This window comes from Trachemys scripta, chromosome 1, assembly GCF_013100865.1.
Source record: "Trachemys scripta elegans isolate TJP31775 chromosome 1, CAS_Tse_1.0, whole genome shotgun sequence".
NCBI classification, from domain to species: Eukaryota; Metazoa; Chordata; order Testudines; family Emydidae; genus Trachemys; species Trachemys scripta.
The window spans coordinates 7,369,070-7,390,886 of record NC_048298.1 but is presented as its reverse complement, the minus strand read 5'-3'; the positions used below and the strand labels follow the sequence as shown (position 1 = coordinate 7,390,886).

At 44.5% G+C, this 21,817-nt stretch overlaps 1 protein-coding gene across 2 annotated transcripts in view; it reads right to left on the bottom strand.

The window, feature by feature from the left end:
* CHCHD3 (coiled-coil-helix-coiled-coil-helix domain containing 3) overlaps window positions 1–18,689 on the bottom strand; it is a 260,404-nt gene extending 241,715 nt beyond the window's left edge. For both annotated transcript variants that reach the window (XM_034764274.1, XM_034764282.1), the window contains exons 1-2: window positions 18,526–18,689; window positions 15,465–15,576 (exon numbers count right to left, since the gene is read on the bottom strand). In XM_034764274.1, the coding sequence (XP_034620165.1) occupies window positions 15,465–15,576; window positions 18,526–18,609 (196 nt within the window). In that variant the 5' untranslated portion in view covers window positions 18,610–18,689. The remainder of the gene's footprint in view (window positions 1–15,464; window positions 15,577–18,525) is intronic.
* Between the last annotated feature and the right edge of the window lie 3,128 nt (window positions 18,690–21,817).

Genomic DNA, 21,817 nt, shown 5'->3' with positions numbered 1-21,817 from the left:
CGCCCTGGCTAAGAGAAAGCAGAATAAACAAAAGATAACCTTGCTTTTGCTAAGATAAGCCTGGTCAGCAAAACGCCAAATATTGAAGCAATAATTGTGTCTTATTTAAAGTTGCAAACAGAACAAAGAAGCCCTGTTTCTGTTGTGTTCGTTTCTTCTGTAGGGAGATGTTCTTCCCACACACCAACCTTGAGTTTATAAAAGGTTCAAGCATGTCAGTATAAAATATGGCCTCCTTTCACCTCCCTTTCCCAGGGACCAATGCCTGCCTTAAAACCACAAATAAGCAACTTAAAAAACAACTTTTATTGCCTTATACTTTTTAATGTTTCTTTGCTTTAACCCCTAGGTATATACCTGTTAAACAATCAAAAAAGTTACTTCATTCCTATAAACCCCAAATAAAAATTACACACACACACACACACATATATATATATATATATATATTTTATTTTATAAAAGTACTAGTTGTATGTTACTTGTTAACCTAAAACCATGGGCGGAGACATTATGTAATCTTTAACTATTGGCTATTGTGCTATCTTGTCTTGCTGCTAGACCAAACCAGGGGTTTAAAACTGCCAACCCCGTCATTTCCCTCCGACCATGGAAAATCCATATAATCCTTGGTAATCAATTAATTAACAGTGTCTCTGAGTCTAATAAGCAAGGTAACACTCCGCCAGCGCTGTGTGTAATAAACTCCTATGCTTAACTTCTACACAGTGTAAATTTATGTTCCTTCAGTGACTGAAAAGGAGAAGCAGTAGAAGTGACTCTACACAAAATACTGTCAATTCCATAAGGCTAAACTGGAAAAAAAGGAGAATTATTTTCCCGCTTCTAATCGTTCCATTACAAGTAACACTTAAAACTGCTGTAACAATAGATTAAGTTATCCAGAAAGGTGTCCAATTTTTAACTTCTGAAGGTGTTCCCAAGTTTTAGTGACATTTCTGAACTAAAGGTCAAAGATCTTAAATACATGCAAGCCACTTTCAGGAAACAAGATCAATTTACAGTATTAGTAGATACATTTTTTCCTATCTCCAGGGGGACAATAAGAAGTAAGTGGTTACCTCCTGTTTAACTAATAAACAGCTATTAGAGAGCTTTCATGGAAGAAGACTATGCAGTACACTTAACCTGTCTGATCTGACAGCTGATGAAGAGCTTTAGGAACACTTGGCTGCAGCGTGCCCCTGCAGGTGGAAGATAATAAAACAAACCCTTTCTTTTCATGCTGATATGACAAACAGCAGATCCGGAGCTCTAAAATGTTCTTTAATATTACATTAAAGATCTTTTAAGCTGCACATAAGTCATCACGGATAGAAAACAAGCACCTCCTGTTACAGCCAGGAGGCCTCATTACTTTAGCAGGATGAATGGGGCTCTGTATAGGCATGTCCTTAAGGATCTGCCATATAAAATGTATTTTTTCTTTAATATTGTAAAAAAGAGAACCTGCACAATTCAAAAGGTTTTCCCTCTTCGTCTGACTGAAGAATAAAGACTTTGGTTTAAAATCACAAGTGAATTGAGTTATATGTACTAAACTCTCCTAGCACACTCCAGTTAACTTTCATTTTGCTGACAGGCCGTGTCAATTTACATGCAACTCAGATAAGCATGTTCTTGATACCATACAGTACAATCTGTAATTATACATAAGAATTCAGTAGTTTTGACATGCTAAGAATTTGGATACTGCTTAAGGCAAAGCTAAAGAAACCCATTTTAAAAAGGGAGTTTTTGTGGGGGTTTTTAAGAGAGACATAACACATGATATCACACATACACACACACCAACCAAATAACTCCCATGACTTTTATTCTAAATGGCATATTCCTTTAGACTCCTAAGACTAATTACCAAAAAGGAGAAACCTCGCCTGTAATACTAGCATTACCCCATAACATCAAATTCTTAGCCCACCCAGATTTCATTTGGTGAGCCCCCTGCAATGGCTGCCTGCCACCTTACCACCTCAAACTGTTAAAAAAGGCTCCCCATCCAATCTCTGTCTCTCCCACGCCCTCCCCAGCTCCTTGTCCAGGTCTCACTGCCCAACTAGTTCCAGGTTTCCCCCTCACAGCCCGGGTCCTCAGCAGATCTGTCGCTTCTCCCTCCCCACACCACATTGGTTCCCAGTTAATCCCAGTCTGCTCCAAATCCTGTCTCAGGCTCCCAAGCACCCCCACATGCACCAGGTTCCAGTCCATCTCTCCCCACCAGCTTCCAGTCTCAGTTCTCGCCCCCGGGCTCCTTGCTCCCATCTATCCCCCAGCCCAGTTCTTCTCCCCTCTGCATTCAAATCAGGCAACTTATTCCTCCATGCTTCCCTGCCATAGTAAGAGGATCACTAAGAACACAGAGACAGGCTACCTGCTTTCAGTTCCGGTACTTAGATCCAGCATGGTCCCCCGTCACTCAGACTTGTGACTGCACGAAAAGACGTGCTCACCCCTGGGGTGGAGCACACCCAGTACAGATAGAATCTTTAGGAAATTTAACTGTGAAGGTTTAGCAAATCTCTACTAAAGAAGCACAAAGAGATATTTCAAAGGTTTACAACAGGGGTAGGCAACCGGCGGCATGTGAGCTGATTTTCACTGGCACTCACACTGCCCGGGTCCTGGCCACCAGTCCGGGGGGCTCTGCATTTTAATTTAATTTTAAATGAAGCTTCTTAAACATTTTTAAAACCTTATTTACTTTACATACAACAGTAGTTTAGTTCTATATTATAGACTTATAGAAGAGACCTTCTAAAACCGTTAAAATGTATGACTGGCACATGAAATCTTAAATTAGAGTGAATATATGAAGACTCGGCATACCACTTCTGAATGGTTGCCGACCCCTGGTTTACAACTTGGTCAAATTTGGACAGATATTCACAAGGACAGCCAAAGGCTGTGAAACTGCACAGGTAAAGTATCAGAGGGGTAGCTGTGTTAGTCTGGATCTGTGCAAAGCAACAGAGAGTCCTGTGGCACCTTTAAGACTAACAGATGTATCGGGGCATAAGCTTTCGTGGGTGAATGCCCACTTTGTCGGATGCATCCTCTTAAAGGTGCCACGGGACTCTCTGTTGCTTTGCACAGGTAAAGAGGCTTGAGAGAGACCCTGGTCAAGTAGGGACCGGACTGTGACGCTCCCCAGGCAGAAAGGCCTGGGAGAGAGAGAACCCTAACTAAAAGGGGGCAGAGACTGTTACAAGCTCTCCAAGCAAAGAGGCTTGAGAGAAGATCCCAAGGAATCAGGACAGAGGCGGAGAAACTCTCCAGGCAAGGTGACCTGGGAGATACCCTGCTCAAACAGAGAGCCCAAGAAGGTGATGGGACTGAGTGAGAAGCAACCCAAGGAACACAGCAGCAATTATTAAAGGGAAGCAGCACGTGGCTGCTGTTTATAGGGTCTCTGGGGTGGGACTCAGAGTAATGGGAGGTCTTGAGTCCCCCCACTGGCTGCTGAGGAAATGGCCTAAGGCCCAAGAAGGGGATAAGACTTGATACTAAAAGCCCGAGAAAGGGGCTAGAATTTAAGCAGGCCCAGAGATGGGGCTGAAGACCCCAGAGAGGGCCAAACCGTTTATTGGATTTTGTTACCCCAGAAGGGGTTTGTTCATGCATATTAATTGAGAGACTTAGCCGGAGGGCTGAGCCACTGAAGACTCACCTGACAAGGGCAACAGCCAACAGGAGGCGCCAGGAAGAGGAAAGAGTGCAGGATTGCACCCAGCCAACAGGAAGTGTTCAAGAGAGATGAGTGCACCTCGTCACAGCAGTGCAATAAGCCAGGCCTATAACACATACCATTCTGTTCTTAAATTCATCGCTACACACTACTACTTTGTCTGGCAGACTGTTCTATGATCTAAAACATGCAGGACTGGAAATACCTCCTCTTCTCTAGCTTAAAAATACCATTCCGCACTTTTAGTTGAGAAAGCCAGTGAGACTACACCTACAATACCACAGCTCTGAGAACCAAAACAGCAGAAACGTAAGCCTGGGGCCAACAGCTTTTTTTTTTTTTTTTTTTTTTTTTAAAGTTTCCCATTAGTTAGTTATTGCCGGGGGGAGGGTGTTTTTGAGCACAAAATCCATACAGTTTGTGAACAGGGTCATAACTGCAGGTGCCACCCAATAGTCAGCAGGGGCCTGGCAGGTTATCTTTTTCCTGGCACTCCCCTGTTGGCAGCCACTCTGGACCGGAGGTGGTCTGTCCCTTTTGTTACTCAGCACTCTGGCCAGATCATGTTTTATGTATGCTGTTTTCAGGGTATAAAGAGTCCAGCAATTGGAGAGTCCTCTGGGTTATGCAAGGGGGCTTTGGGTCTGCCCCCCTAGTTTGAGGTCTTGGGATCTTGACCCTTTTGTCCTCAGGGTTTCTCTCCCCTAGACTCCCCGTATCAGGGGTCTGTTTCTGTCTTTGGCACTCCCTAGAGGCTGGTAGGGGAATCCAAGCCCACGCTCTCCACTGGATTCTGATCCAGGGTCCATTGTAAGCAGCTACGTCCTGCACCACCAAATGCTCTACTGCTGCCTCCATGGATCACTTCCTACCAGATCCCTGTTTCCCAATGGGCAAAGTAGCTGGAATCAAAGATCAAGTTTCAGACCTTCTGAGACTCACATCTCTCTTCCCTTTGAGTCCAACACATCTCAGGAGCTCCTGCGAAACTCCTTCTCAGGAGTTCAGAGTGCAAGTCAGTTCACCTCCACTTTCTGCTGCCCGCCTGAGCTGGCTGCTCTCCCTTTGAGAGCCTCCTCCAAGCCATGCATGCTTGGCAGGTGTGGCAGAGTGGGGCTGCCTGGAGCCAAAGCAGCTGCTTAACCCCTTCTTTACCAGTGCTGTGTTTGTATACCCTATCATACTGTGCAACAAAAAACAGATCTGTTCTTCCTAACCTGTACACAGTTTCTAAGCAACCAGATAACGTGTTGCATATAGTACCTTCATAATTGCTGTAAAAACATTTTTGCTATATCTGCATTGCTAAATTACTGAGGAAAAGATGACTTACAGCCAATATCTGCATTCAGTGAAACCCAATAGAGCGCTTAGAGCTTGGGGTAGGTTAGCATGAAATTTAATTTTGGCAAATCCACCTGAGACCAGGGAAGCACATAATAAGCTGTACATTTGGAATTACCTGTTTTACAGTACATAAAGAAACAAAAATGGTACTTCTAAATGAATACCTATTAAAGGAGAAAACGCTGCCTGTGCACAAAAAGTTACCAGAGAGAAAGAGAGAGAACTGACCACTAAAAGCGGAACTATTTGTCCTACTTTAATCAAATAAGTGTTAAAAACACTGCTGTGGTAAACAGGAACAAAAGTTTCTCCTATCTATTTTCTCCCACCTTTCATTTTGTCTCAAGTCTCAAAAATATCCATTGGTTTTCCAAGATGTGAGCCATAAAACTGGTAAAATGATAATTAGCACACAAACTTTCCAACCCACTGTTTGAGAACGTTCATGTTGCACTCTTCTACTATGCCCACCTGCTCTGAGCTTGGTAATTTCAAGACTACACCAGCTAATGAAAAACTCAGCTCTCAAAACAGCAGAATCCTTGTGAATTTCAAAACAATTTTTTCTAAACTGCGTGGGGAAGAGATCCAGCTATGCTGCGAGCCAGGACCAGCTTGAAACTCTGCCAAACTCTAGTTAATCCCACCAGCCAAGCCTCATGAAGGGGAAGGAACCTCGGTAAGTGTGTGCATGTATTACAGAGTTTAAATGTAAAGATGGTACCCAGCCCATCCCCAAGTTAAGACACAGGGTATCAGGTTTTCACTGTTTTACTCACATATGAAGATACAGCAGAACAAACAGCATTCCCCTGTAAGGTAAGGGAGGAGCTCATGTGGAGTAGTTTGTTTATGTACATAACAATGGCCCTTGTGTCATAGTAAGGGTTCTGGAATCCTGAGAGATCTCAATGAAATTTTTATGCAAATACTCTGCAATCCTCTTCCAAAGGATGTATGCCTTTTTTTTCCCTCTGCGGTAGGACACCTTCCTATGCCACTCTGCACTGAGTTTGGCTGGAAGCATTACAGTAAACAAGCTAGTGGCACATGGGTCCAGGCAGTTTTGGGATGCCAGTGGCAGCTGTGCCTTTGTTACCCTCAGTGAGATATCAGCTAAAATCATCACCGCCTGTGGAAAATAGTACCAGTATTCAGTGCCATTGCCCTATACTTGAACCCATGGAAATAGGGCCTGAAATATTATTTCATGCAACCTAAAATCTTAATGCCTCCTTCCTTCCCCCATGCCCTTCTGGGCCATATCCACCATGGCTGGGACTTAAGAGAAGTGCTGTGCAGAGGTACTCCAAAGCTGAAGTGTCAATAAACCTCATATTTAAAAAAATGTAGAATAAGGGAAGGGAGTTTAGAAATTCATCTTTCACTGCCCATTACGGCTGTAAATACAATACATCTGTCGGTTTTATCTGTAGCTCCTGCCGTTGCAGCCTTGAGGGGGGGGCCCCCCTCCATACCAGCAGAATACCTGACCTTGGAGGAGGACAAAGGAGAGCTAAGAAGGATATGGTTAGCGAGATCCTGCAAGCAGTGTTGCTCCAGATCAGAAACTCAGGGCTTAGTGGACCAACATGGCAGACCGCATGCAGAGGGATAGAGAAGACAGGAAAATATTGAGAGACACCCAGGTATTCCAGCAGGAAAAGGAAAGGAAGATGCACCAGAACATATTGGGATTCTCAGGCAGCAAACACAAATGTTGCAGACTCTACTTGACCTACAGGTCCAACTATCACAGACTCGCCACCCTTTGCGGTCTGTGGAAATCTCTATGGTGGCAGCTCCCTGCACTCCCAACATTCCACGTGGCACCGTGTGTCACATCCTACCCTATTACTCCATGTCAGGGGACAATGAGGACAACCACAGCTTCACATACACTGACCTATGAAAGACATGATTGGTGCGTGTGCAGCCAAAATGGCCTGCATTTGTGCACTGGATTGGTGGAAATGTTTGCTCCCTAATTTTAAAGTTCTGTTCCATTAATCTAAATTAAAGTTTATATTGGATTGTCCTTTTTTATTTGCACATTGTGGTTTTTTTGCACTGCTTTTGTCACCCAAGATTCTATTTTTTGAAAACAAATTCATCTTTATTAGTTCACCATACATATTGCAGAATGTATAGCAGTACTCAAAGCACCCAGTAATTTTAAGCATGCAGCACCACAGGACTCATAGGTTCAAGGAAACACCCAGGCATGTGTGTAAATGTACAGGAAGCACAGCATAATTCATAGTTTCAGTGAAAGTGTAATAATTATAAACATACAGCAAGCACTGAACAGTTCATAGGTTCATTAAAAGAGAGTTATATGTATAAATGTATACCAACCAGGGCTTTGGAGCTGTGCTCCGGCTCCGCTCCAGCTCCAAGCAAAAACCTGCGGCTCCACTGCTCCGCGCTCCGCTCCAAAGCCCTGAACCAAGTACTACACAATTCCCAACAGCCCAACCATCTTAAGGGGCAGAGTGCAGTCAAGCACAGCACATTAATGTGGCTAACTTCTTTAAGTGCTCTTTCCAAGCTTTCCACAACTGCATAGCTCCACATTCGGCTTCTTACAATGGCCCTGGTATCTGGCTGTTTAAACTCAGCTGACAGACACTCCACCTCTGACCCAATGGCAACTTTCCTCCCTTTGCCTCACAAATATTACGCAGGACATAACAGGCAGCTATAACCATTGGGATACTTTTATCACCAAAATCCAATCTTGTGAGGAAACACCGCCAGCATCCCTTCAGTCTACCAAAAGCACATTAATCTACAGCACCTGCTGAGGCCGTAGTTAAATCTTCCCTTGATACTGTCAAGGTGGCCAGTGTACAGCTTCATAAGCCAGGAGAACAAGGAGTAGGCTGGGTTCTCCCATGAACATTATTGGTATTTCAATATTGCCAAAGGTAATCCATTGGTCAGGAAAGAAAGTCTGTGCTTGCAGCTTTCTGAAAAGTGCTATGTTCTTAAATATGCATGCATCATTGCACCTTTCCTGACCAGCCCACACTGGTATAAATCAGTGGTTCTCAACTAGGGGTCCAGGGCCCCCGGGAAGCAGGTTTCAGGGGGGTCCACCAAAATAAACCAGAGACCAGGGCAGACGTTAGACCAGGGGTCGGCAACCTTTCACAAGTGGTGTGCCAAGTCTTCATTTATTCACTCTAATTTAAGGTTTCGCGTGTCGGTAATACATTTTAACATTTTTAGAAGGTCTCTTTCTCTAAGTCTATAATATATAACTAAACTATTGTTGTGTGTAAAGTAAATAAGGTTTTTAAAATGTTTAAGAAGCTTCATTTAAAATTACATTAAAATGCAGAGCTCCCCGGACCGGCGGCCAGGACCCAGGCAGTGTGAGTGCCACTGAAAATCAGCTTGCGTGCAACCGATGGCACGTGTGCCATCGGTTGCCTACCCCTGCGTTAGACTTACTGGGGCCCAGGACTGAAAGCCGAAGCCTGAGCCCCACCGCCTGGGGCTAAAAGTCTCAGCCTGAGCAACGTAGCTTCCAGGGCCCCCTGTGGCATGGGGCCCAGGGTAATTGCCCTGCTTGCTAACCCCTAATGTCAGCCCTGGGTTTTAATATATTGGATATGCAGAAAAACAGTTGTGGTACAGGTGTGCCGGGGAATGTTAACAATGTGTTGGGGGAGGGGGACTTAGAAAGAAAAAGGTTGAGAACCCCTGGTATAAATGATGTGTCCCCAGTGATCCAGCAATGCTTGCATAACCACAGAAAAGTAGCCCTTTGTGTTGATGTACTCTGTGGCAGGTGGGCTGGTACCAAAACACGGATACGTGTGCCATCTATCACCCCTCCACAGTTCAGGAATTCAACAGCTGCAAATCATTCTGCTATGCCTTGCACACGGCCAAGAGTCACAGTCCTGCATAGCAGGACACAATTAATGGCCCTGCACACTTGCATGACAACAACTCCCACTATAGACTTTCCAACTCCAAAATGATTTCCCACTGACCAGTAGCAATCCCATGCTGCAAGCTACCAGAGTGCAACTGTCACTTGCTTCTCAACTGTCAGCGCAGCTCTCATTCTAGTGTCCTTGAGCTGCAAGGCTGGAGTGAGCTCGGCACACCGATCCAGAAATAGAATTTTCAGATGCAAAAGGCAACATTCATCATCCCAAACCAACATTACAATGCTATCTCACCAATCAGTGCTTGTTTCTTAGGCTCAGAAGCAGTGCTCCATCGTCTGCAGCTACTCTGTGAATGCCACTAACAGCCATGAATTGTTTTTCGCTATGTCCCTGAACAATCTGTCCTCCCAGCTACAGAACTTTGGATTCCGCTTCAATCCACTGAAGGTTCCATAGCTGAGAACATGTCAAAGCACACAACTGAACTTTGTAGCAGGGTCCACACGACGAGTTATTGTGTGGCGAGCTAGTGCACTGTAGATTCATATCCTGCCTTGCTGTTCACTAACTGTGTAGACAAGCCATTAGTTCACCCAAACTAAACAGTGCTTTTCCATCTGCCCCAAAGAATGCACCAAGATGGCAAAAAGTTTAAGAACAGGCAGTAATAATTTACTGATCTGCAAGTAGTCTTATCAGGTTATACTAAAATACACAATAAACCTGTTTTAATAAACACAAATTAATAGGAATACGTCCTCTATTGTGGAGAATAGGGGATTATATTACACTTTCAGGTGATTGGGTGAAAAAGCCTAAAAAATTCACTCCCTCATTACCATAAACAAACAAAATAATTTGACTTTTTGCTTCTAAGTTTTATTCTATTTTGCACTGAAATATACACCCCACCAAGCTGGTTTGTAACAGTCCACTCAATTAAGATATGCAGCACATAAATGAAGAGGTCCTTCTCATTTTCTATTCATGCCACTGTCCTCCGTATACTTTTGGCATCTAGTGACGTAAGTGCCAGGTTAAAAATTATAGTGACAAAATGAAGAGTTTGACAACTTTAGCAGGCTACTGGGTTAGAAGATATTTCACTCTCTAATAATAAAATTTTACACTGATACTAAAATGCTTTGGGTGAAAGGTTCAAACTTTACCCCACTGAAAACAGAGACAACTCTGAGAAAGAACAGGGCAACCAACTGCCATAAACATGCTGCAAGACAGCAGGGGTGTGAATATTTTAGTCAAGGATGCTAGGACAAATCCCTACTCAACTAAACTGCCTTATGATCTTTAGCATGCCTTCCTGTGATGACTTCTAATCCCTATCTGATCAGCCAGCCATTCAATGCACTTTAGCAAATCTTTTCAAGAGAGTGTAAATTAAGTTTGCTGACACCAAACAACCAAAAGCTTTTATTGAAAGTGTACCTTTTCCAAGATTAAGAGTGGCCTTGCCTGGATCCTTTTTATAAAAAGTGACACCGTCCAAGCATGGCCATGTTAGACTCTATTTTCATGTACAGACCAAACTTTTCTGTTACTTTAAAATGGTCATCACACGGTAAATGAAAAGGAACAACTATTTTCAGAGTGCAAGACTAGCAAAGGGTGAGACTTTACTTTCAGAGGAACTCTTGATTAAACCAAATGGGCACTAACTTGGCAAACTCTAGTTGCATTCCTCCATGCAGTTTTACAAACCATGAACTCAAAACTAAACAAACAGAAAGTACAAGCCACACAGAATAGCTCCTATATTTTCCCTGAAGCTCCCCGATCCGATTCTTGATGAGCACCACCAAGTTGTCTTTCTATTCTCAGTAATAGGACCCTTCTTTTGAAGGTGCTGAAGTGTTTAAATCAAGACTAGATGATTCCTAAAGACATGCTGTAGTGTAGTTCAAACAGAAGTTATAGGTTTGATGCACAAATTCCAGGGTAAGATTCTTTGGCTAGTGTTATGCAGGAGGTCAGACTAGATGATTATAATGGTCCCTACTTAAAAATTATTATGTAGTTTCAGTTGCATCTAGTTAGCTCCCAATGAGGAGTGTCTCCATGAGTTGCCTCCAAATTCTGAAGGTAAGTTAACCCTTGAAACCCTAGACCATTGTCTATCTTGACAGGCCTTATTTATAGGGACACCTCTGGGGTGGGATGTTTCAGGTGTTTGAGGGTTCCTCCGGGGGCAACAAAAGAGCTGTACATCGTCTCACACAGCAAAACACATAATTAAGGGTACCATTTCCACATGAAAGGACAGGCTCTCTGGTCACATTTTTCTCCTTTTGTTGAACATTCCAAGTATGACTTAGTTTGTTAGCTGGGAAGACAGAGGCTGTTTTATTACTTGTTTGTACAGTGCCTAGCATAGTGGGGCCTTGATGCTTAACTGATTCTTCTAGGTGATACTTTAATACAAATAATGAATAACAGATATTATTAGGAACAAAAACAGAAGAGAAAAAAAGCCTTCAAAACTCAGGAAGAATCTGTTCCCACAAGGGAAGGAATGTTGGCCAGGCATGAGAGCTTTTCCGCCCCCTTGTAATTTGGATTGTTGCTTTGGGGTTGTTTTTTCAAAATAGAATATTAACTTTAGAGTATCCAGTAAAGCTAAAATGAATTAAATCATTCTCTTTGTCTATTATGACTGAGTATCAGATATAATACATACTCAGAAAAAGCACTTAAATAGTGTGATCAAATTACTTTTCATCAATATTGCCCTAGGAATTATAGATATACTTTAAAGATTTCACACTAGTTAAATATTTCAATACATTTAATGTTGCTCAGAAAACTGAAAATGACTCAAGCAACCTATGATGGTTTAAGATATAGCATTCGGACTTCAGATTTCATTATAGTTGTACGGAAAAAAAAAATTCCCAATTGAGGTCAACAATCATATGTCTTGCTTTCCAATTCTTGCAAGCAATGTAACCTGTTACTCCTCAGCCAGCAGCTTCAGAAAACTCTACTCAATTTTTCCTACTTAAAGTTTTTGACCACTGTGAAAAGAAATAAAACAAGATATCCCAAGATAAAGGGAGCAATCCATATGATGTGAGGTTCTTAAATCAACACAGCAATTGGGTTTCAAACAAGGAATGTAAGAAAAATCTTGCAAGTCACTGCTTTATCTATAAGATCATCTTATCAGACAAAACACGGATGAGGACAAATTAGGTCTGGCTATAGTATAAACAGGTCCACCAGCATTAATGCATCAAAAGAACTCAAGTCTGTAGTTCTTTTCTGAAAACACTCAGGGAAAAGTACACATTGCCACATCTCTCACACCTCTCTAGCATTATTTAATCCTCTTAAAAGCGAATAATTTTTAACAACAAAAGTAAGGTATAACCCAGTGGGTCTCAAACTTTTTTTTTACTGGCGACCCCTTTCACTTCGCAAGCCTCTGAGTGCAACCCCCCTAATATAATAAAAAGGGTCTTTAATTTATTTAACACCTTTATAAACACTGGAGGCAAGCGGGGTTTGCGGTGGAGGTTAACAGCTCACGACTCCCCATTACCCTGCAACCCCCAGAGCGATCCCGACCCCCAGTTTGAAAACCCCTGGTATAACCCTGACGTACATTCTAGCAGAAATAATCACTTCATCTAAATGTATGGTGGTTGTTTTTAAATTTGAAAGTATATATAAGAAAGCTAGTATGAGTTTCCCTAAGCTTGCAAAGGGTCAAACGGACTGGAGTTCAATAAAAGAAAAAAAGCATTGTCTTGATTCCCCCAGCCTACCACACAAAGAGGACACAAATAAAGTGTACAGTTATATACACACTAGGATTAGAAAATCTGAAAATCCTGGCTGCCAATCCTGTGCACAGACTACCCATTCCAAATTTCCCTTTTTTCACAGTTGCCTAAACATGAGACTCCATTCTCAACACTTGTTTCATTTTATTTTCTAAAACTGCCCACACTGATAATAGTGAGCAAGAGCAATGAACATTATTACTGTTTTACAGGGCATCTTAGCACTATGGTGGGATATATCACAATGAGATCACCTCAAAGGTAAGGGTATGATTTCAGTCAAAAGATACAAAGTGCAGCCTCTGGAGTGGCCCTCTTTATAACACTAACATAGCACACAATGTCACAAGAACTACATGATTTTAACTAAACTGGACAGTAGTGGGGCTCAGGCAGGGCACCAGAGCCTACTCCAGATGCCACTGAAGTCAATGGGAAGTTTCCTATTGACTTCAAAAAGGTACTGGACGACACCCTGGAGTCAGGAGATCTGGTTTCCACTCCTTTCTCTACTGCTGAGTGGTGTGCGGTACCAGGCATGCCACCTTGCCCCTCCGTGTCAAAGTTTCCCATTCTGACAACAGGGGGTAGCTCCTTACCAGGTACGTTTTAATGCTTAATATTTGTAACACTCAAGTACAGTAGATGAAAGATGCTACATTCACCTCACTGAAACCTTGACTCAAGACCCATTTCTACCACAGTGTCTGTGATAAACTGGGAACTGATAGCAGCTAAGCAAATGGCTATTAGGGAATACTGATATCATTAATATTTCTCTCATCCCCTAACGCTCCTACTCTACTTGCGCTACATTGATGACATCTTCATCATCTGGACCCATGGGAAGGATGCCCTTCAGGAATTCCACCAGGATTTCAACAATTTCCACCCCACCATCAACCTCAGCCTGGACCAGTCCACGCAAGAGATCCACTTCCTGGACACTACAGTGCAAATAAGCGATGGTCACATAACCACTACCCTATACTGGAAACCTACTGACCGTTACACTTACCTACATGCCTCCAGCTTTCATCCAGACCACATCACACAATTCATTGTCTACAGCCAAGCTCTAAGATACAACCGCATTTTCTCCAATCTCTCAGACAGAGACAAACACCTACCAGATCTCTATCAAGCGTTCTTAAAACTACAATACCCACCTGCTGAAGTGAAGAAACAGATTGACAGAGCCAGAAAGGTACCCAGAAGTCACCTACTACAGGACAGGCCCAACAAAGAAAGTAACAGAACGCCACTAGCCGTCACTTATAGCCCCCAACTAAAATCTTTCCAGTGCATCATCAAGGATCTACCACCTATCCTGAAGGACAATCCCTCACTCTCACAGACCTTGGAAGACAGGCCAGTCCTCGCTTATAGACAGCCTCCGCAACCTGAAGCAAATACTCACCAGCAACTACACACCACACAACAAAAACACTAACCCAGGAACCAATCCCTGCAACAAACCCCATTGCCAACACTGTCCACAAGTCAAGGGACACCATCATAGGACCTAACCACATCAGCCACACCATCAGGGGCTCGTTCACCTGCACATCTACCAATGTGATATATGCCATCATGTGCCAGCAATGCCCCCTGCCATGTACATTGGCCAAACCAGACAGTCTCTACGCAACAGAATAAATGGACACAAATCAGACATCAAGAATTATAACATTCAAAAAACAGTGGAACACATCAATCCCCCTGGACACTCAACAACAGACTTAAAAGCGGCAATTCTTCAACAAAAAACTTCAAAAACAGACTCCAACGAGAAACTGCAGAACTGGAATTAATTTGCAAAGTGGACACCATCAGATTAGGCCTGAATAAAGACTGGGAGTGGATGGGTCACTACAAAAACTAATTTCCTTCTGCTGATACTCAGACCTTCTTGTCAACTGTTTGAAATGGACCACTTTGATTGCATTGGCCTCATTAACACTACAAAAGTGATTTAGTATGAGCTACAATTATCCTTATTTTCATCAAGGCACAGACAAAAGATAAAGTATCCGTCTTAAAGCATATTCTGTATATCTCTAATAAAACAATGCTAACACTTGATTTTGATGACAACAACAACAACAAAACACACAAGCAGGAAAAAAAATCATCATCAGAACCTGAGAGCTAATTCCTAAACTAACATTTTATTTTCTTCCCCTGAACAGATATTCAATATAATTTAGAAAAATTTTAACCAGGGATGTTTTTCCTTTTATGAAATTCTATACAACTTAGAAACCAGGCTTCCTTTTACTGAATTTTTAGAGAAGATACATTCATCAATAGCAAGAACATACATAACACTCCAATCACAGGTAAGAAATAAGATGCCAAATTTGAGAGTATAAGTGTTCTGACTAGATTTTTTTCCCCTATTTGTTTTGTGTGTGTTTAATAAAGCATTTTAAAATGTTTAGTGAACTATAAGCAAAACCAAGTACATCAGTATCACTTGGCTTGGAGGAGAGGGGGTTATTGTCAATGTCAGGCAAAGTATCAAATAGGATAACTTAAACATTACAATTTTCTAAAAACTGTCTCATTTTTACAGTGATCAGCAGGTACATTAACCTACAGAGTCATTTCTACAAAATGGTAACAAGTTTATCATAGTAATTTGAAAACTTCATCATACTCTATTTCTCCCCCAATTCTCAGAAAGTATGGCCATACCTGCATCACCTCCGAGCAAGCCATGGTCACCAGATGCTGATCGTCGCTGAAACTGTGGCCTTGCAGTGGATGAAGAAGGCTCCTTCATACGATCAATTACACTCTCAGACAGCTGGAAAAAACATAAAACCCAGCAAGATAAAACAGGTTGCCAAAAAAAAAACCCAACCACAGAATAAAAACCAAACTTCTAAAATTTTAATCAAAGATTTTAAATTAGCTTTGCAAAGCAATAGGTCTTCCACCCCCATGCCTTTCTTTCTTCCTCTCCCAGACAGAGCCTGGAGGTAATTTTGAATATTGGCAGGGGGAACAAGGGCATTTTGGGCTTGCTATAGAACAGGGATCGGCAACCTTTAGGAAGTGGTGTGCCGAGTCTTCATTTATTCACTCTAATTTAAGGTTTCGTGTGCCAGTCACACATTTTAACATTTTTAGAAGGTCTCTTTCTATAAGTCTATAATATATAACTAAACTATTGTTGTATGTAAAGTAAATAAGGTTTTTAAAATGTTTAAGAAGCTTCATTTAAAATTAAATTAAAATGCAGAGCTCCCCGGACCAGTGGCCAGGACCCGGGCAGTGTGAGTGCCCCTGAAAATCAGCTTGTGTGCTGCCTTTGGCACGCGTGCCACAGGTTGCCTACCCCTGCTATAGAATATGAACAGAAAGCAGCAGGGTGGGGAGTAAATTGGTCTGGGGAAATAAAATAAAAAATGGAAGTAGCATAGGCAATGTAGCAAGTTCTGTATTGTTGACATATTGTTTACATTTTGTCCATCAGTTTCTCTTTTCTTAGTTATTTGGATCCTAATGAAGAATCATATTTTGTGTTTGCATAACACATAGCCCAAAGGAGCCTTGATTTGACTGGGGTCTCTAGACACTACCACAATACTAATAATAACAACAGCAAGTGTAATCCTCAGCTAAATCCAATCTAACATCAGCATAAGCACAGAATTCCCACATTTGTTAAGAGTTTCAATGAATATGCATTGACGTGGGAACAAGAAATAAATGCACAGATTCTGTAATGCACAGATTCTGATAGTCTGTAATAAGCCTAGTTGACCCGAGGGAAATACTTGACAGTAATATTAGTAAAATGGGTAGAAATATGAAATATTTATAATGTTCCAATTTACAACTTTATCTTGTTCCCACTATGCGCCTTTTTGGAAAAAAGTAGTAAAACGTTATTATTTACTTTTTGGTCAAATTCTCCTGTGAAAAATAGGTTGCGGCTAATTAAAATCTAATTTTAACTTTATCAAAATACCAAACCAATTACATAACTAATAAAACCCTGTAAAAATATTTTATTGGTACAAATTCTTAATTGAATCTCCCTGCTAAGTCTTTGATCAAATATACACTTGAAGGTTTAAAATTATTCCATCCTCCTTATTTGCAAGGCTTAGACAACCTTAACCCAGGTATGGTTCTGATTCTCTATCATATGCTTAATTTTATTCATGTGAGTGTTTGCACTAAAGCTGGAGATATTCACTAGAGTAATAAGCATTTGCAGCATTGGGGCATAACAGACGTAGCAAGAAACAAGAAGATTCTAAAACTGCTTGATCGATAAAGATATAAATAGAATATGAACTGCATTTGTCCATGTCCTCCCTATATCACATCTGAACCCACGTTAATTCCCAATACTTTAAAATCAAGTTTACTCTTCCAAATGTCCTATCCATTCCCCAGCACCAGTGCAGTCACGCTGACAGTAACAATGATGTAAGAGCTACTTTAAACCACACTGAGGTATTTAAAATACCATGAGTGCCTTGGGTGAAGAAGAAATACAAGGCTTTTCTGTATATTGAACAGGGGCTAAGCCCCGCCCCCCACCGATAGAAGCCCCCTTCCCATTGGCTATTACGCGGTAACCATGGAAATCGCCCAGGAAAGGCAAAGGGTCCGGAAACTTTTTCCACCAGATAACCAGGGGAGGGAAAATACTCATGTACAGCACCAGGTATCCCTGTCTGTTCTGGAGCATTCTCCCATGCAAATGGCAGAAAAGGGCAACCTGTTACCACCCAACAAGAACCCTACAGTGCCTTGTCTGGTAAAACTTTAATCTTCTGATGCAGGGAACAAGGCATTTCAAACCCTCTTAGTGTCCCAGAAAAACCTGTGTGTGTGTTGATCAGTGACAGAATGAAAGGAGAGAGGGAGAAATAAATAGGGCGTGTGGAACGGGTGAGAGGAAAACAAGAGGAAGTCAAGGAGAAAGCGCAGGCTCTTCCAGCTCAGCGTCCCGCCTCTTCACGTCCTCCTATGAGTTTTCCTTATAAGTCCTGATGACGACGAGATCATAGCTCCCTATTCACGGGAACACTTCACTGCCACATAAGAACAGCCATACTGGGTCAGACCAAAGGTCCATCTAGCCCAGTATCCTGTCTACCGACAGTGGCCAATGCCAGGTGCCCCAGAGGGAGTGAACCTAACAGGCGGTGATCAAGTGATCTCTCTCCTGCCATCCATCTCCATCCTCTGACAGACAGAGGCCAGGGACACCATTCCTTACCCGTCCTGGCTAATAGCCATTAATGGACTTAACCACCATGAGTTTATCTAGTTCCCACACTCTTCTAAGCTTCCTACAACGCACCCGGCCTCCACAAGGCTGATGGGCCTCCTGCAGGTGGAGGGCAGAGAAGAGCGATGGGGTCTTGGCGGCTGGGCCAGGGGGTGACGAGACTGCGGATGCAGCAGGGTAGGGGAAGCTGGGGAGCGATGCAGGAGAGAGGAAAGGGGTCCCGGGGGAGGGGGCAGGGGGGGCACAGAGACAGGGGGAGGAAGCGGGACGGGAGGAGGCACAGGGAGGGTCTCAGGGCAATGGGGGTGGAAGACACACAGCAGAACGGTGGGCCGCTGAGCGGGTCCCCGGCCGGGGGCAGAAGAGGAACTGGGGAGGGAGGAGGAAGCTGCCGGGGGCGCGGGCAGATGGACGAGGCGCTGGGCGCCCCCAGGGGCTCTGCCCCCGGGGCCCCTGCCATGGCCGGGGGCGCGTCCCGTGGGTCCCCGGCCCCTCTCTCACCCGCACGCCCTTCACCACCGTGATATTCTCGTTCTCATCCGCCTCGAAGGTGACGCGCCGGGCGCTGCTCCCGCCGCCACCCATCGCGGCTCAAGGCTGCTAGGCCACGGCCGGGGACAGCGCCAAGGAGACTCGCACGCCCCGCTGCCAGCTCACCCCGCTGCAACACCACCCACCATTGGCCGGCCGGCGGCTAAGCCCCGCCCCCCGCCGATAGAAGCCCCCTTCCCATTGGCTCCTACGCGGTAACCATGGAGATCGCCCGGGAAAGGCAAAGGGTCCGGAAACTTTTTCCACCGAAAACTTCCCGCGGGCGGACCCTACAAGTCCCAGAATGCACAGCGCCACGACTACACGGCGAAAAGGGTGAGCGAGACGCAGTGCAGGCTGGGTAGAGTAGTCCGCCAGGGTCCCCATTGAGCTAACCGGTCTCCCATTGCATTCTGGGAGCTATAGATTTCTTGGCGTCTGGGAAATATAGTTCTCTTGCGTCACCGGGCTCTCATTGGCCTGCGCCCGACCCTGGCAGGGACTCTCTGCCACTGGGTCTGAGGGAACCACAGGGGGCTCTAGGACCGTCACCTGCCTCTCGAGGGCGCGGGGCTCTCTGGGATCCCACTACAGGGCTCACAAGGACGTGACCCCACTGTGGGGCTGCAGGGTCCGCCCCCGCCCTGAGGCAAAGGGCTCAGTGGGACGTGGCCCTGCAGGGGGCGGGGCTGAATGATCTCCAGGGCCTGCCCCCAACCCCCGGGGGGGGATGGATGGGCACAGAGGGAGGGTTGCCAGGTGTCTGGTTTTCGACCCGAACAAAAAGGGACCCTGGCGGCTCCGGTCAGCACCGGTGACTGGGTTTAAAAGTCCGGTTGACAGGCTCCCTGCCCGGCTCCACGCGGCTCCCGGGAAGCAGCCGGCATGTCCCTCTGGCCCAGAGGCGGCCATGGGGGCTTCGCGTGCTGCCCCCACCCCAAGCACCGGCTCCGCAGCTCCCATTGGTCAGGAACTGCAACCCATGGGAGCTGCGGGGGCGGCGCCTGCAGGCAGAGGCAGCACGCAGAGCCCCAGAATCGGAGGGACATGCTGGCTCCTTCCCGGCAGCCGTCTCAGGTAAGCGCTGCCCGGAGCCTGTACCCCTCACCGGCTCCAGCACCCCAACCCCCTGTCCCAGCTCGAAACCCCCTCCCCCACCCAAACCCCTTCCCAGAGTCTGCACGCCAAACCCCCGCCCATGCCCCAACCCCCTACCCTAGCCCAGAGCCCCCTCCCGCACCCTAAACCCCTCATTTCTGGCCCCACCCCAGAGCACGCACCCCCATCTGGAGCCCTCACCCCTTCCTGCACCCAACTCACTACCTCAGCATGAAGCCCCCTCCTGCACCCCAAAGCCCTTCATTCCCGGCCCCATCCCAGAGCTCCAGCTGGGGGTGCAAGCTGGAGCCCTCACCCAGCTGGAGCCCTCACCCCATCCCCCAGCCCAGAGCCCCCTCCTGAACCCCTCAGCCCCACCCCCTAGCCTGGAGCCCCCTCCTTTACTCCTAATAAATTTGTTAGTCTCTAAGGTGCCACAAGTACTCCTCTCCTTTACTCCTAATCCCCTGCCCCACCCCGGAGCCCTCACCCCCAGCCAGAGCCCTCACCCCCTTCCACACCCCAACCCCCTGCTCCAGCCCAGTAAAAATGAGTGAGGGTGCGGGAGAGTGAGCAACAGAGGGAGGGGGGATGGAGTGAGCAGGGGTGGGGCCTCAGAGAAAGGTGGGGCAGGGCAAGGGTGTTTAGTTTTCTGGGATTAGAAAGTTGGCAACCCTAGCACAGGTTGTCCTGAAATTGTCCTCTCCTCCTAGCTCTATTTCCCTGTGTGCATCCACTATGATGCCATGTTTAATTACATCACCCTACACTATTTCTCAAATAGTCTATATATGTTTACCGAGAAAACTGTGTTTTTGTAATATACACACATAAATTCCTGAGAAATTTTAAACAAAATAAAAACCAAAATCAAAGGGCCCTGTCTATACAGTAAGATTCCAGGATTGTCACTCTGTCTGTCTGTTGCTCTGAAACTTAAAATATCTATAGAGTCAGTGTGTATCAATGAAAACAGCTACAACCATGGCTGAGAGCTCTTTTTGTTCAAAATATCACCAGGTTCAATCACCACGGGGATTCGTGCTTTGTTATAGTCCAGTTTTTAAAGTTTGCAGTCATTTTTGGCTTTTTTACCCTTTACAGATTACAGCTATACGGGTGCGCAGGCTCTTGCATAGTACAACATAAGATTCTACCATTCTTATGACAGTCCTAGATGCATATTATATTATTTATTATTTGTGTTACTACAGCACCTAGGAGCTCTAATCATGGGCTAGGCACTGCCCAAATGCACAACAAAAAGACGGTTCCAGCACTTAAGTCTATAAAAGACAAGACAACGGGTGGATACAAACAGATGGGGGAAGTACAAGGAAACAATATGACAATGTTGGTTAACATGCTAGACAGTGGTATCATCTATACATGGTATATTGTCTTGTAATACTGTTTACCTTACTTTATTCAGTGGTTTTGTACCTTTCCCATACAGCACCCCCCTTATAACATTTCAGGATCATGACTCTTATAGCTTCAGGATCACTCCTGCCATCTAGCCATAAAGAAATGGAGGTGATCATTACTGCCTGGGCTTCTTTCCAGCTTTGCTGGAGTTCACAACCTCCAAGTGGAGAACCCATGTTCTGTTTTCACTGTCCTGATGGTCCAGTACCTTTATTGACATACACTTTTCATATGTGATCTTCTTTGTAAGAGACTCATTTCAACAATAGAATCAGTAGCCAATAGTGTACAATACCTTTCCTTTCCAGTCTGCAGCATAACCTTCCTTTGGGCCAACTATATTAGGGATATTTATACTGGTGTAATGCCCCCATGGTAGATTTGCTATACCAGTGTAAAATAGGTGGCTTTCCTTGATTTTAAACAGGAGATAAGTGTATTTTGAAGAAGGAGTTGGAAGAAAAGATGGAGATTACATAGTATGTGGTGTTGAGAATGACCTCAGGTTCCACCGTATTGTATTATAGATGCCAAGGATATAAGGACAGTCATGAGGCAGGAGGCAAGCTATATTGTACACATACCTGGTCTCCAGGAAAATATGTTCTTTTTACTTCATTCTCCCACTATCCCTGTTTGTTTGTTTCATCCACCCAGAGGCAAGATTTGAAGCGGAGACTGTCTTTTTACTGGCTGTTAGTACACCATCCAGAACAATGAGACCCCGATTTTTTTA